The sequence below is a fragment of the Pelobates fuscus genome, chromosome 1, assembly GCF_036172605.1.
Source record: "Pelobates fuscus isolate aPelFus1 chromosome 1, aPelFus1.pri, whole genome shotgun sequence".
NCBI classification, from domain to species: Eukaryota; Metazoa; Chordata; class Amphibia; order Anura; family Pelobatidae; genus Pelobates; species Pelobates fuscus.
Genome location: NC_086317.1, coordinates 185,670,325 through 185,686,421, shown reverse-complemented (window position 1 = coordinate 185,686,421; position 16,097 = coordinate 185,670,325). Strand labels below are relative to the sequence as shown.

Below are 16,097 nucleotides of genomic sequence, written 5' to 3'. Positions count from 1 at the left end.
ATTCGAATTCTCGAACGCCGTTCAACTCCATTCGAAGTATACAAGTTCCAAAAGAAGGTAAACTTCAGCGGTGTTCGTGCCGTTGAGTATCCGATTTTTAGTTCCATGAACTCGACGGAAAAACATAGCTGAATGCGTTCTGCTGAATTAAATTGGCCGCCGCCACGTGTTCGTTTGTCGAATGGCAGCTACTTCAGCTGCATCCGAAGTGCAGATCCTTTCCCCAGAATATTTAAAGGGGCAGAACGAGGGTATAAAAATCCCATAAGCTTAAATAGGGTTTTTAAACGGCAATGCCCCCAGGGGCTATAGTCATATGGCAAGAGGCTGGCAAACAGGCCCTTCCAAAAAACAGTGGCGAGGTCACTTTCACCACAATGACTGTCCAGAGTTGAGGGAAAGATAAATGCAGCATAATATAGAATATCCTTAATAAAAACTTGATCTAGACCAGAGCATTCAGGACCTCACACTGAAGTGTCAACTTACACCAGGACAATGACCCTACTAAGCACACAGCCAAGACCACAAAAGAGTGGTTTGGGGACTGAACCTTGGTTAGCCCAATCAGAGCCTAGATCTCAAGAAACTACCCAAATTCAAATGTTGTTTGCATCATGCTCAGAAAGGCACGTGATTGTAATAGCTGTAAAAGCTGCTTCAACTAAGTACCAAGTTGTGTTTCAATTCTTAATATCATTGAGACATTTCAGATTTTTATTTTTGTGTCATGGTGTGTGTGTGTGTGTCTCTGTCTGTGTCATGCAATATGTCTCTGTCTGTGTCATGCAATATGTCTCTGTCTGTGTCATGCAATATGTCTCTGTCTGTGTCATGCAATGTGTGTCTGTGTCATGGTGTGTGTATGTGCCTCTGTCTGTCATTGTGTGTGCATCTGTCTGTGTCATTGTGTGTGCATCTGTCTGTGTCATTGTGTGTGTGTCTGTGTCATTGTGTGTGTGTCTGTCATGTAATGTGTGTCTGTCTGTGTCATGGTGTGTGTGTCTGTGTCACGGTTTCTCTGTCGTGGTATGTGTGTGTCTGGGTGTGTGTGTCTGTGTCACAGTCTGTCTGTGTTATGGTGTGTGTGTGTGTCTGTCTCTTTTTAAGGTGTGTGTCTGTCATGGTATGTGTGTGTGCCTGTCATGGTGTGTCTGTGTTTCTGTCTGTGTCACAGTGTGTGTGTTTCTGTCTGTGTCACGGTGTGTGTGTGTTTCTGTCTGTGTCACGGTGTGTGTCTGTCATGGGATGTGTGTGTGTGTGTGTTTTTACTCACCTTTTTTTTCCCCACGTTGTGCTGGTCTCCCCTCGACTTGCCCTGCCTCTATGGCTGAGATCATCAAGCTTGATGATCTCAGCCAATCCGCACTGACACAGGAAGCACCTCTAGTGACCGGCTGAGTGTCGGTCACTAGGAAGCAGTGCAAACACTGCCTTTTCTCTAAAAAGTCAGTGTTTACATTGAAAAGCCTGCAGGGACAGGCTGTAGACACCAGAGCCACTACATTAAGCTGTGCGTGTGTGTGCGCGCGCCTGCTAGTAAGTGGGCTTGCTTGTGTGTGTGTGTGTGTGTGTGCCTGCTACTGAGTGAGCTTGTGTTTTTATGTCAATGACCTTATGTATATCAGTGAGATTGTTTGTCTATGAGGCTGTGTATCAATCACCTTGTGTCAGTGAGGTTGTCTGTGTCTGCATGTGAGGATGCTTACTGTTAAAGCATTGTTGAAGTTGCATGATAGATGGGGCTCTACCTTTAGTTCAACCTTGCAATTGGAGGTCCCAATAAAATTATTTCTACTTTAGTACTGCCACTGCGTTGGGATGGATACTGTGATTGCATGCCAGGGAGTGGGGGGGGGGGGGGGGGAGTGGGGAGCAGGATCCAGGGGGCCCAAGGTCCAATCATTATTAAAGACGGCCCTGATTCTAAATATCCCTTTATTTTTGCTGCAAATATGGAAGTTAGTGTCCATGATTTTATCAAAGAGAATTAAATTTGAGCAGATATTTATAGAAAAAGATAATAAAGGTTGATATTTAATCTTAATAGCAAAAAATGTGTTAAATTATTTTTACAATTGTCGACTTGTATGCCATAAATCAAACTCCAATAACTTGAATAATCTCATTGTTTGAATTGACGAATTGGCAGCAGGTAGAATAATAATAGGAGGGGACTTTAACTGCATAATTGACCATAAATCTGATAGAAATAATGTCAAAGAACAGGCTGCTTTTCAGTTATTAACTACATCTAATGTAATGCAAACATTTTTGCAAAAAATAAATTATATGACTCTTGAAGAGTAAATAATCCAGGGGAACATGACTATTCTTATTTCTCTCAAGTACATAAAACATGTACTCAAATCGATTACTTTTTGTTGAAATCTAATATATTGTATCTAGTAATAAAAGCTATCTAGAGAAAATAATCGGTGTGGATCAACTGTGACAGACTATAAATAGGGTATGTCTCAGTGGTCCAAACTGTCAGGATACTAGTTTGATCCAGCACGTATAATTATGTCACACCTAGGACTAAAGGTAACGTCTTACCAGGCCTTACAGTGGCCGGACTTAACGTACCAGAGAATAGGCAGAATACTTGCCAAGGTCAGGGTCACAGAAGGAGACACAATGATGAGGAAAAGCCAAAATAGCCAAAAGACGATAAAAGGAAACCAAAAAGGGTCCTAAGTGTACTGAATAGATACAGGCTGCAAATAACCAAACACCAAATGGGTGAATAAAAATATATTATACAACCTGAAAAAACAATACAACATATTCTGTAAAGTAAATAAAAATACATATGGTGTGGGATGTAAGGGTTAAATATCAGGGTGAGGGGGGTAGAAAACTCACTAGATCGATGTATATTCAGGCATTTCTCCCATAAATAGGGTCAGGGAAATAGATGGAATATCTTCAAGCACGGTCTTCTTAGTGGCTCAGAGTAGCAGAGAGAAGAAAAAATATATAGTGCCAATGGTATTAAAATATAACACATTTATTGCAAAACATTGCACTTACAAGATATCAGATAAAATAAGGCATATCTCCACAACCAGCGTGGTGTCCAGGCTTCAAAAGATAGCAGGAAGCTCCAGAGTTTCCACATGCAGGGTGGCAAATATACAATAAAATGTACAAATAAAATACGAATTAAAGACAGTATATCCAAGTCCTACGCGTTTCGTCCGTTGGGACATCCTCAGGGATCGATGTAGATGCTCCAGGAGAGTCTTCTTATATATTGGTGGCCTTGAAGATTAATGCTCGACAGCTGGACCGGTGTTTGCTTCATCGTGGATCTTTACTTCCGGGTTTGACGACATTCCGTATGCGTCTATGACATCTTTAGTCATGGCATGCGTTCCACCTTGGAACACATAAAAGTCTTCCGGGTGGTGGTTTGCAACGGGCAGCAGACAGTAACCAAATTCAAACATCAAACTCTGTTTGGTGTGTACACATACAATTTGGGATATAGAGAAGGCTGTGCATCATGGCAAATCACAATAGGAATCAAAAAAGAACAACAAATATAACCAAAATGTGGGGTTTAAAAAAGTGTATATGATATATCTAAAAAATACATATCAAATAAAGCCAAAATTTACGTAATAAAAATGGTAAATAAAAATATATATAAAAAATATATATATAATAAATAAAAATTAAAATACTACTAATAATAATAATGGAAATAATAAATTATAAAAATAAAAGTGAAAAAAATCTCAAAAATAAAAATGAAAATAAAGATAAAAATATAAATTTAAATATAAATAATAATAATGGAAATAATAAAAATAAAGAATGAATGATCAAAAAAAATTAGATAAAAAAAAAAAAAAATATATATATATATATATATATATATATATATATATCCTTATAGAGTCATGATGCTGATTCTTGTACAAAAACTAAATACACTTGTATTCCAACATACAATACAGGAGCAGAGATACATTGAATAAACAAAACATAATGGTAAAAAAGAAAGAACTAAGTTAGATGAGACCCGTGAGATCTATCTCCTTATTTAATCCTGATTTTAAGGTCTTTAAATTATAGATCCATTTTGCCTCTTTCATATTTAGTGATAACTCGATGTTTCCTCCCCTCCAATGTTTCTCCACCTTGTCTATCCCAATTGCTCAAAAGTATCCCATTTGAAAAGTGGCCAATTAACAGTTTTTAAGTGCAATGTTATCCAATCTGTGTTCTGATATTATAAAAATATTCAAAGAGTCTGTTGAGTAGTTTTCGTTTTGTATGGCCAATATATTGTGCTCCACAGCCACATTGTAATAAATATATCACATGGGTTGTGGAGCATTGTATAAATTTCTTGATATCATATGTTTGGGTAGTGTATGTGCCTATGAATGAATGAACCGCTTTTTTTGAGTTCAAGGAAAGAAACCATGTAATATTTCTTTAGTTAAAACATGAGTTTGATTTGAGGTACCCTTATTTTTATTATCAGGCAATATACTAGGAGCCAGTTTACTTTTAAGATTATCTGCTTTCTTGTATATGACTGTAGGTCTTTTGGGTAAGATTTTTCTAAGGAACTCATTGTTACAAAGTACCCTTGTCTGCCACTTTGCTACAATGTTTCTGTTGTCTGACTCTGAATAAAAACCATGAAACGCATCCCCAGGTCATTCGTATGAATGAATCACCAACCACCCGGCATATGGAGTGTGCCGCCTATTAACCGTCCAGAACCTGCATTTTTTCCCTTGTTTAACCTTTTCACCTCCTAATTACCAAACAAACTGACGAACAAATGACGACCACCCTGCAGGAGGAGTGTACCCCTTTAGTAGCTGCCCAGAAGCTGCAGTTTTGTGGTTAACTGCAGCTCAATTGACGAACGGCTGGGTGGTCGTCGTTCGTATGAACGAACACGTGGGGGCGGCAATCTTAAAACTGCTGAACGCCCAGCGGGGTTTTGTTGTCGACTTCACGGTTCTGTTTTCGGTTACTATTATTCACGAACCCCGCTGGGATCTCCAGACCTTTGTCCGTTCGTGCCTAAGCATACAAACACAGTGCCGTCCGGTAGTTTTATACTCTCAAATATAGACCGACCTTCTGCATGTCTCCTATCTGACCTGCACAAGAGCATGACACTATCATTCAATTTGGTATCTTTATCTTTCAAAAAATGTGTTCTTTCTGTTTTAATAAGGTCTACCTCTGCCTTCTCTATATCTTCCTTGTTATAGCCCTTATCTAAATACCAATTTTTTATAACTTGAGATTGTTGTTTAAACACTTGTACGTCTGAGCAGTTTCGTCTTAAACGAGTGAAGTGTCCTTTGGGGATGTTTTTAAGCTAAGAAGGATGATATGAGCTAGTATATTGTTTTGCTGTATTGCAATCCATACTTTTGAAAAAAGTTTTTGTTTTTAAGGTATTTTCCTCCATATATAAGGTAAGAAAATCTAACTGAAAATCTAACCCCCCCCCCCTCCCCCCCCCACAGCGTCTGGCCCAACCCAACATGTCTAGATTCCACATGGGGTACATAAAGGTTGGCGAAGTTGGGGGCAAACCTTGTACCCATGGCGACACCACATAGCTGTAAATAACAACTGTTATCAAACCAGAAAAAAAATTTGGCAACACAAATTGGATAGAGTCGACTAAAAAATCGGCTTGTTTTATACTCATTTTTTTTACTCGTGGTCAAAATATATTTGATGGCTGAGAGTCCTTTTTGATGGGGGATGTTTGTATACAGGGAAACATCAACTGAGGCCAGAATGTACGTTGAGAATGTATCGGTAATAGACTATTTAGAAGATGTTTTGTGTCCTTGATGTAAGTGGACATTGTGGGAACAAAAGGTTGTAAGAAGAAGTCAACGTACTCTGACAAATTACAAGACAGAGAATCAATTCCACTAATAATGGGACGGCCAGGTGGGGATAAACTCTTGTGTATCTTTGGCAAAAAATAAAAGCAAGCTGTTTTACAATATGGATTTAGTATAAAATTAAAATAGTCTTGAGTTAAGATTTTACTGTCAAGTCCCCTTCAATACAATGCAATATTCAATACATTAATTGTAATGATTATAATTTACAATTTACCTCCACCTGTAATACAAACGGTTAGATTTTCTTGCTCTTACCTTACGTAAAATACCTTAAAAACAAAAACTTTTTTCAAAAGTACGGATTGCAATACAACAATACAATATTCTAGCTCACATCACCCTCCTTGGCTTTAAAACATCCCGAAAGGACAAGTCAAATTTAAGACTAAACTGCTCAGACGTACAAGAGTTTAACCCCTTAAGGATACATGACATGTATGACATGTCATGATTCCCTTTTGTTCCAGAAGTTTGGTCCTTAAGGGGTTAAACAACAATCTCACGTTATAAAAAATAGGTAATTAGATAAGGGCTATAACAAGGAAGATATAGAGAAGGCAGAGGTAGACCTTATTAAAACAGAACGACTTTTTTGAAAGATAAAGATACCAAATTGAATGATAGTAACCATTTTGACTTTGCTTTTATAACAGGCCAAAAAAAAAAACCGAATGAGTTCTAAACAAACATTGGCACATTTTGCAGAAGGATGAGTTCCTTAGAAAAATCGTACCCAATAGACCTACAGTCATATACAAGAAAGCAGATAACCTTAAAAGTAAACTGGCTCCTAGTATATTGCCTAATAATAAAAATAAGGGTACCTCAAATCAAACTCATGTTTTAACTAAAGAAATATTACATGGTTTCTTTCCTTGCAACTTTCAAAAAAGTGGTTCATTCATTCATAGGCACATACACTAACCAAACATATGATATTAAGAAATTTATACAATGCTCCACAACCCATGTGGAGCACAATATATTGGCCGTACAAATTGAAAACTACACAACAGACTTTTTGAACATTTTTATAATATCAGAACACATAGTGTTTAGGTACACTGTGATAAAATCTGTGTTAATTGCCCACTTTTCAATTGGGATACTTTTTTTTAGCAATTGGGATAGACAAGGTGGAGAAACATTGGAGGGGAGGAAACATCGAGTTATCACTAAATATGAAAGAGGCAAAATGGATCTATAATTTAAAGACCTTAAAATCAGGATTAAATGAGGAGATAGATCTTACGGGTCTCATCTAACTTTTTCTTCTCCATTATCTAATTTTTCATTATTATTATTCTTTCTTAGTTTTTTCTTTTTTACTATTATGGTTTTTTATTCAATGTATCCTAATCATATATTTTCTAGTTTTTTTTTCAGATTTTTACTTTGGATATATACAATTACTCAAAGGAGTTTTTAATGTATATTGTGTTTATTTTCCTATTATCTCTGCTCATCTATTGTATCTTGGAATAAAAGTGTGTTTGGTTTTTGTACAAGACTCCGCATCATGGCTCTATATATATATATATTTTTTTTTTGATCATTCATTCTTTATTTTTATTATTTGCATTATTTATATTTGAATTTATATTTTTATTTTTATTTTTGAGATTTTTTTCATTTTATTTTGATTATTTTTTATTTTCATTATTATTAGTAGTAGTAGTATTTTTATTTATTATATATTTTTTTTATATATATTTTTATTTACCTTTTTTATTACGTAATGTTTGGCTTTATTTGATATGTATTTTTTTAGATATATCATATACACTTTTTTTAAACCACACATTTTGGTTATATTTGTTGTTGTTTTTTTATTCATACTGTTATTTGCCATAATGCACACCCTTCTCTTTATCCCAAATTGTGTGTGTACATACCAAACAGAGTTTGATGTTTGAATTTGGTTACAGTCTGCTGCCTGTCGCAAACCAGCACCCGGAAGACTTTTATGTGTTCCAAGGTGGGTCGCACGCCATGACTGAAGATGTCATAGACGCATACGGAATGTCGTCAAACCCGGAAGTAAAGATCCGCGATAAGGCAAACGCTGGTCCAGCTGCCGAGCATTAATCTTCAAGGCCACCAATATATAAGAAGACTCTCCTGGAGCATCTACCTCGATCCCTGAGGAAGTCCCAACGGACGAAACGCGTAGGATTACAGGAAATGGTTGTACATATCATATGCATGTTTAGGTTGTCTCTGTAGTATACTAATGCCCTAAATGCAAGGCTGTGTAACTAATAGACCCTCTTTCATGACAGTGGTCTGTAAAAAGAATCTGGATAGTACAACTGTGGCCATTCATGCTGATGAGATTTACTGCAAGTCCTGCTATGCTAAAAAGTATGGACCCAAAGGTTATGGTTTTGGACAGGGAGCTGGCACCTTAAGCATGGACAAGGGGGAAAATTTGGGCATTCGACATGATGATGAGTAAGTGGCAGCTAGCTCCTAATAAAAAAAGTTAAATCTGTCTAATCTGTCTTCTGTCTTTTCTTCACCTAATACCTTTCACATCTTTGTTAGCACCATTTTGAAAAGCTGTTATTTTGTTTCTCTCAGACCTAGGCTGCACCAGGCAACAAATAACCCAAATGTCTCTAAGTTTGCTCAGAAAGTAGGAGGAGCAGATGTGTGTCCTCGTTGTTCAAAGTCTGTTTATGCTGCAGAAAAAGTAATCGGTGGTGGCAATGTAAGTAGAATTCTTTTTTTTTTTTTTTTTTTAAATCAAGGAATGAACTGGGTTCTTGCCTTACAATTCAAATAAATTGTAAGGCAAGAGTAGCCAAATTGACAGCATAACATATTTTAGTAAATCCCCTATTCCAGTTTGGTTATTATAACCTTAAAAGATCACTATAGGGTCAGAAACACAAACCTGTATTCCTGACCCTATAGTGTTAACACCACCATCAAGCCCCCCTGGGCCCTTCATGCCTCCATACATATAGTAAAAATCTTACTGTATTCAAGCCTGAAGGCTGTAAATCTGCATGCTGTTAGACTCAGAAAAACAAGCAGTCTGCTTGGTAGCCTGATCCAATCACAGTGCTTCCCCACAGGATTGACTGAGACTGACAAAGAGGCAGATCAGGGGCAGAGCCAGCATGATTTAAACACAGCCCTAGCCAATCAGCATCTCCTCATGAATTGAATCAATGAATCTCTATGAGGAAAGTTCAGTGTCTGCATGCAGAGGGAGGAGATACTGAATCGCAGGATGCTGTGCACAGTGCTGCCCTGTGCTCTGCTGGCAGCAGGTCTGACTGGATGGAGGCATATCAATGTAAACACTGTATTTTCTCAGAAAATACAGTGTTTACATGAGAGGCTCCAGGGAGCTATAGTTCTCACCTGAACAACCTCATTAAGCTGAAGTTGTTCAGGTGACTATAGTGTCCCTTTAAATTTGAAATCTACTTTTGTATTTCTGACACTTCTTACATTCATAAACACTGGAGGTTATAGGAATTGGTTAAACAGGGCAGAGTAATGATGGAATGGTATCTCTTCAACTATTCTTTGTTTTAGTCCTGGCATAAGGCTTGCTTTCGCTGTGCCAAATGTGGAAAAGGTTTGGAGTCTACAACATTAGCAGATAAAGATGGAGAAATATTTTGTAAAGGTAAGTGTTTGCAATATTCTCTACACTGTCTTTATTTAGTCAGTACAAAATACCACATTTTTGCCTCATTTTTGCATTTTATACAAGGATTTGTTGGAGTTTATATTTTCTGTATACAAGAGCTTTAAAACACAACTCAGTCATAGACAGCCATCTTGTTGTTAATGCAAAATGAGGTTGGATACTGGCTTGCCATTGAGGCTTGGTGTTACTAAAAGGTTTTCAATCACTTGTTTCCCCACCCAAACTCTATTGGTTTGTGTTCTGCAAGTAACGCCAAGCCTCAATAGCAAGCCAATAGCCAACCTCATGCTGAGGAGATGCATTACCAACAAAACAGCTGTCTATAAGAGGCTATCTGGCTTTGCATCTCTTTCTGAGTGGTTTCAAGACTGTTGTATACAGCAGCCAAACTTTAAGGAAACATGTATACAGTGGAATGTAGAGGTAAAAAGATGATTCTTTGTTGAACTAATTTGCAAATGCCCAACCAGAATCCTTTGCGATTGTCTGGTGGCTTGACTGCTGTGTGCAGATCTGTTTATTGACTATTCACTAACATGAGGAAGGGGTTTTCAATCATTTTTCCCCCACCATAATCCTATTGGTTTGTGCTCCATATTTATTTAAATAGACTTCAAAATGAACATACAGCATTGTTTACAACTTATGTAGCCTGCTCAAAATCCTAGTTTTGCATCTTCTACTGCCCACTAGTCTAGTACCTGTGCTTTTCTTCAGCTATTATACTTTTTTTTAAATGACCTCTGGTGTAGACCTTTCTCTTACAGATGTACTGTTTTGTTTTTTTTACAGTTCAGGTCTTTCAAATTTAAGTTCAGAGTAACAGAATGGAAAGCATAGCAGACTTAGAAAATTCTTCCAAAATGGCTATATATATGAACTTCAATTTTAAATCCACTTTGAATTCATTTCAAATTCTCACTTTGTAGGTCAGATGTAGGAGAGATGTGATTTAATTGCTAAATGGCAAATAATTGAGTAGTGAGGCTGGAGGGGCATTATATCTACACCAAAAGAACATTAAGTTAAACTTGTTTCAGAGCTTATAGTTTTGCTATAAGGCCAAACTTTTCAGTAGAGTGGTGGGAACACTGAGTGTAAGCTCTCCCTACTCAGCTCCCCGCAGTGATGCCGGGAGCCAGAATATGAGTCACTCCGGCTCCCGGCATCAATCTGCGGCTCGCGAGGGAGCTGTGCAGGGAGAGCTCAAAATTAATGCTGCCTGTCTGCCCCCCTGTCTGCCTAAATGTACACCTCCCTAGCAGCCCCACTAGACACCAGGTAAGAAATCCACCAGCTATCCCAAAGGTAGGGAGGCTGGGTGGATTTAAATTTAAATAATTTAACAAAATAAAATGTTGGGGGGAAATGTGTGTATGGCTGTCTCTGTGTGTATGGCTGTCTGTGTGTGTGTGTGTATTGCTGTCTGTGTGTTCATGGCTATTTGTGTGTGTGTGTGTTTATTGCTGTCTGTGTGTGTGTGGCTGTGTGTGCGCCTCTCTCAGTGTGTGTCTGTAAGGGAGCCTGTGTAACTGAGTGTGTGTGTCTGTGAGGGAGCCTGTTTGTCAGTGTGTGTGTGTGTCTGTTAGTGAATGGGTGTCTCTGAGTGTGCTGGAGTGATTCTGTGTGTATGTCAGCGAGTGTGAGTGAGAACAGGGGTTTAGTAGATGGGGGACTGGGATTTAATAGACAGGTGGGGACTGGGATTTAGTAGAAGAGCGGGAGACTGGGGTTTCTGTAGAGGGTGTCGCTGTTTTTTTATTTTTAATACTGTACTTTTCAAAATAAACCTACGTTTCTATGAAAATTTAAATTTTGGCTTTTTGCGGCCCACATAAACTTAAACCTTGTTTATTTGGCCCTTGCTAGCCTTTGAGTTTGACATGTTTGCTCTACACTATGTAAAACTGTCTCATAATTCTGTTCTTTTCTATCATTTTCAGGATGCTACGCTAAGAACTTTGGACCAAAAGGCTTTGGATTTGGTCAGGGGGCTGGGGCTCTAGCCCACACATAATTACATCACTCTTATGTCTGCGTTGTGCAGAGCAATTACACATTGTATCTTCTTTTCACCTGAATAACACAATAAACACAGTTCAGCTTTAGGGTTTGCTTTTCTATAATACCACTGCCAACCATTACTACTGCATATTTTTTCTTTAAGGGAAATATATTCAAAAACACCTATATACATCAACTCACATTCTGTGACTGGACGTCTGTCACTTAGATTCTTGTTTTTATGTAATGGTTTTCAAGAAACTTAACAAAATAATGTATTCATTTGAAAAGGAGTTTGAGGTGTTTTTTGTGCTTTTCTAAATAACCTGGTCTGGGGGGAGGGGGGGCTACTAACAAACCTGGTTTTATTGATGTGACAAGGCACACGTGTAAAACTGGGGGCTATATAAAATCTATACCCCTTTATTAAATATGTATAGACATGGATGTTTCTAATGTTTTGGACACATTAGTAAGTATGCTTATGTATTACATCTTTTTTGATTATTTACACACCGTCTATAATGTGATAATCTGTAGGTCTCTTCCCCCACTGTCCTATAACTAAATTATGTATATGGCTGAAATTAGAATAACTTCCACCACTCTAATGCAGTTGTGGTTAAATATGACAATGCAACTGTTGGTGAAGTAACTTTCCATTATAAGTTGAACTATCAAAGCTTGGCCACCATTGCCTTAATGACTTGTTCTCTTTGCACCTTTTCCCCTGAGGGCCTACTTATGTACCAATGAAAGGAAATGTTTTGCTGTCTTTTGGAAAGCCTTGCATGAAGATAGTAGTGTCACCTCTTTTTGAATTGCATTTTTTCCCTTCATCCACGTCATCCATTCCATCGTAAAATGACACTACGGGCATCAAAACAACCTTAGCTTAATGAAGCTGTTTTGGTGTATAGATCATACCTCTGTAGTCTCACTTCCCAATTCATTTAGGAGTTAAATTACATTGTTTATACATCCCTAGTCACATCTCCCTGCATGTAACTTGCACAAGCTTCTTAAACACTTCCTGTAAAGAGTCATCTGATGTTTACACCATTATTACTCCTTTTAGCGAATTCTGATTAATTTAGAATTTCATCTCCTGCTCTGTTAATAGCCTACTAAACCCTACAGGACCCTCCTTTATGTAATTAAAGTTCAATTTACAGAGCAGGAGATAAAAACTTTTAAAGTAACATCACAATTGAAAATCAAACCATTTTATTTTCATGCAGCGTGTGTCAGTCACAGCCACGCGGTTGTTGCTATGGCTGCATAAAGAGAAACAAAAGTGATCTAACTCCTAAATCCCCCTTTGATAATATTGTAAAGTGCTACAGAATATGCTGGTGCTATATAAATACCAGTAATAATAATAAATGAAAGTGAAATAAACAGTGACACTTCAAAGTAATGATCTATACTGGAAAAACTGCTTCATTAAGCTAAAATGGATTTGATGACTATAGTGTCCCTTAAGCAGAGCCGGCGCTACCATAAAGTCGAATGCAGCATTTGCCTGGGGCGGGGACCTGCAGGGGGTGCCCACTGGGAAGTTTCTCTGCCCTGCTGCTGTCTGGGGCTGGAACATTGGGTGAGTGGCTCCTTAGCCACCCACCAGCACAGCCATCCAGCTGCTGGGCTCCTCTCTGCTGCTTGCCTGCTCAGGGAGTGGTGTTTACTGTAATCCCTGCACCTGAGCAGAGCATTCTGCTTCCTGCAGGCAGGGGAAGCCAGGACATGACCTGATATCCCTGCTGCCCCCTGCCTGTGAACAACGGAAACTCTCTGAGGGGAAATCAGCCTGTGCTCAGAGTGCAGGCTCTTCTTCTCCCCCATCAAAAAGAAGAGCAACTTCACTATGTGTGTGTTAGTGAGAGTGTGTAAGTTACACTGTGTATGTCAGTGAGTGTGTGCAAGTGAAACAGAGTGTTAGTGAGATTGTGTGATTGACCGTTTGTGTGTTGGTGAGTGTGTGCTGGTGACACTTTGTGTTAGTGAGTGTGCAAGTGACACTCTCTGTGTTAGTGAGAGTGTATGTGTTAGTGAGAGTGTGTCTCTTTTTTACCTAAATGTGTGATCACTATGTCTCTCCTAAATGTCTCCCGGCCTCGGTTTCCTAAATATCTCAACAGTCTCTCTATCCTTTCCCTATATGTCTCCCCAGGCAGTTTCCATTCTCTAAATTTCCCACTGTGCGTCTCCCTTCACTTAAAAGGACACTATAGGCATTCAGACCACTACAGCTCATTGAAGTGGTCTGGATGCACTGTCCCAGGGCCCTTTACCCTGCAAAAGTAATTATTGTAGTTTTTAAGAAACTGCAATAATAACCGTTCAGGGTTAACTCCTCCTCTAGTGGCTATGCATGGGGACATCCAGCTTCATGCAAGACCCAATAGGAAAGCATTGTATAATATTTTCCTATTGAGAAATCCTAACGTGGCCATTGAGGAGCGAAGGTGGACACATGCATCGGGGCTGGACCCGGGTAGTGACAAGGGAGTTTTTAACCCCTTCTGCACCACAAGGTAGGGGCGCTTGACAGAGGGGGAAGCTATAGTGCCAGGAAAACAAGTTTCTTATTTTCTTCCTTCTTTTACAAAAAGTGTAAATAGAAATCGGCCGATTTATAAATTAACTTTTTACACCTACCCAGCTTTCAAGCAGACATGTCCTGTTACTTCCTGGTTTGTCTGTCTCAGTGGAGCTAAACTCAAGAGACAGGCAATTGTTCAGAGCACCTACCTTGGAAAGACTTCTCACTGAGCTGCTTCGGAAAGTCTGTAATTGAACAAACGTATAAGACCAACTTTTAGTGTGCATTTTGATTTTGCTGTGTGTGGTATTTTTATTGTATGATTTTGTCCAATACGCTTAAAGTCCTATTCTAAGCACCAAGACAACTTTTGAAGCAGTTATTTTTTCGGTGTACAGACCAGTGGTTGGCAAACCAGTCCTCAAGGCACCCCTACCAGTCTAGGATTTCGGGATTACCCAGTTGTGTCTAAGGTGTCTTTTAGAGGGGAAAAAAAAACATCTTAGACACAACAGAGTAATCCCTAAATCCTTGACTGGTATGAGTTCATTGAGGACTGGTTTGGGAACCACTGGTAGATCTCATTTAGGAATTAAATCACATTTGTTTTAGCCACACATCCCTGCCTTTGACTCACATAGCCTAAAGGGGGGGTTGGGGGAAGGATCATTTTCAGTCACATGTGACAACCGTGTGTTTACTTTAGTTTTCATCTCCAACACTGTTGATTTAACTTCAATCATGCTGTAGCAGGCGGTTAACTGAGCAGTATTTGATAATTCTGAAGTAAACAGTGCAATGAATGGAAGTTGAAACATTAAGTTTCTCTTTACGGGAAATATGTAGGCAGACTGTATATGCCACATGCTGGTAAAATGTGAGCAGGGCTGCATACACAAAGTGATTTAACTACTAAATGGCAGATAATTTATAGGTTTGACTGGAAGTACATGATCTAACTGCCAAAAACACTCCATTAAGCTCAAGTTATTTTTGTGCTTATAGTGTCCTTTTAAAATGTAGGTATTCAGCCTGTAACTTTCTACACTCTTTGTCACTTATCACCTAGATATAATAAATCTATATTATTAGCAAGGTATTTCTGATTTGCTTTTGTTTTGATCCCATTATAAGAATTGCAAAAAATGCAGTCATAACTGGAATTTGTGTACCTGCCTTCCCTTCATGCACAGCTATTTAGTGAATAGAGATGAGAGGCCAAATCCCATGAAGCCTACAGTATAATTTCTTCTCAAAACGTATACCAACATTTTTAAAATGTATTTTTATCATTCAAGGATTATTGAATAAGTGTGTAGAAATAATGTTTGAAGAAAACAACAAAAACAGCACATTGCCAGATTTTGGCACCTATTACAAGTTTACAACTTGGAATTAGGACACACAAATTAGGCAATAAAATCGGCTTTGAGGAATAACATCTGTTAGAGCCAATTGGGGAAAGCTACATATCTGGAAATAGATTGTGATTGAAGGACTCCTTCAACAAGGGTATCAGGTTTTTGAACCTGTTAAATTACACCTTCATGTCATAATTGGTACAAGCACCCAGGGCCGGCCTAAGGCCTTTAGAAGCCCTGTGCGAAAAATCTTCACAGCGCCCCCCCGTCATCCATGTATGATGTAATGTTGGTGTTGTCTGTGTATGTGATAGTAGGTGTGATGACTGTGTGTGATATGTATGCTATGTGTTGGCTGTGTGTGATATTTGTAATGGGTGTATTAACTGTGTGTGTTATGCGTGTATTGGTTGTATGTGATAGACACACAAGCAGACAGTCATACACACACACACAGGCAGTCAGTCATACACACACACACACACACACAGGCAGTCATGCACACACACACACACAGGCAGTCAGTCATACACACACACACACAGGCAGTCATGCACACACACACACACACAGGCAGACAGTCATACACACACAGGCAGTCATGCACACAG

General features: G+C 38.6%; 1 protein-coding gene and 1 long non-coding RNA gene across 2 annotated transcripts in view; both read left to right on the top strand.

Annotated features, from left to right (window-relative positions):
• CSRP1 (cysteine and glycine rich protein 1) overlaps positions 1–11,870 on the top strand; it is an 84,933-nt gene extending 73,063 nt beyond the window's left edge. The window contains exons 3-6 of the mRNA XM_063453183.1: positions 8,189–8,360; positions 8,490–8,619; positions 9,459–9,552; positions 11,520–11,870. Of these exons, the coding sequence (XP_063309253.1) occupies positions 8,189–8,360; positions 8,490–8,619; positions 9,459–9,552; positions 11,520–11,593 (470 nt within the window). The 3' untranslated portion in view covers positions 11,594–11,870. The remainder of the gene's footprint in view (positions 1–8,188; positions 8,361–8,489; positions 8,620–9,458; positions 9,553–11,519) is intronic.
• Positions 1–15,224, top strand: part of LOC134609683 (uncharacterized) — a 540,481-nt gene extending 525,257 nt beyond the window's left edge. The window contains exon 2 of the long non-coding RNA XR_010090848.1: positions 13,815–15,224. This is a non-coding gene — a long non-coding RNA (uncharacterized LOC134609683). The remainder of the gene's footprint in view (positions 1–13,814) is intronic.
• Positions 15,225–16,097: the final 873 nt, after the last annotated feature.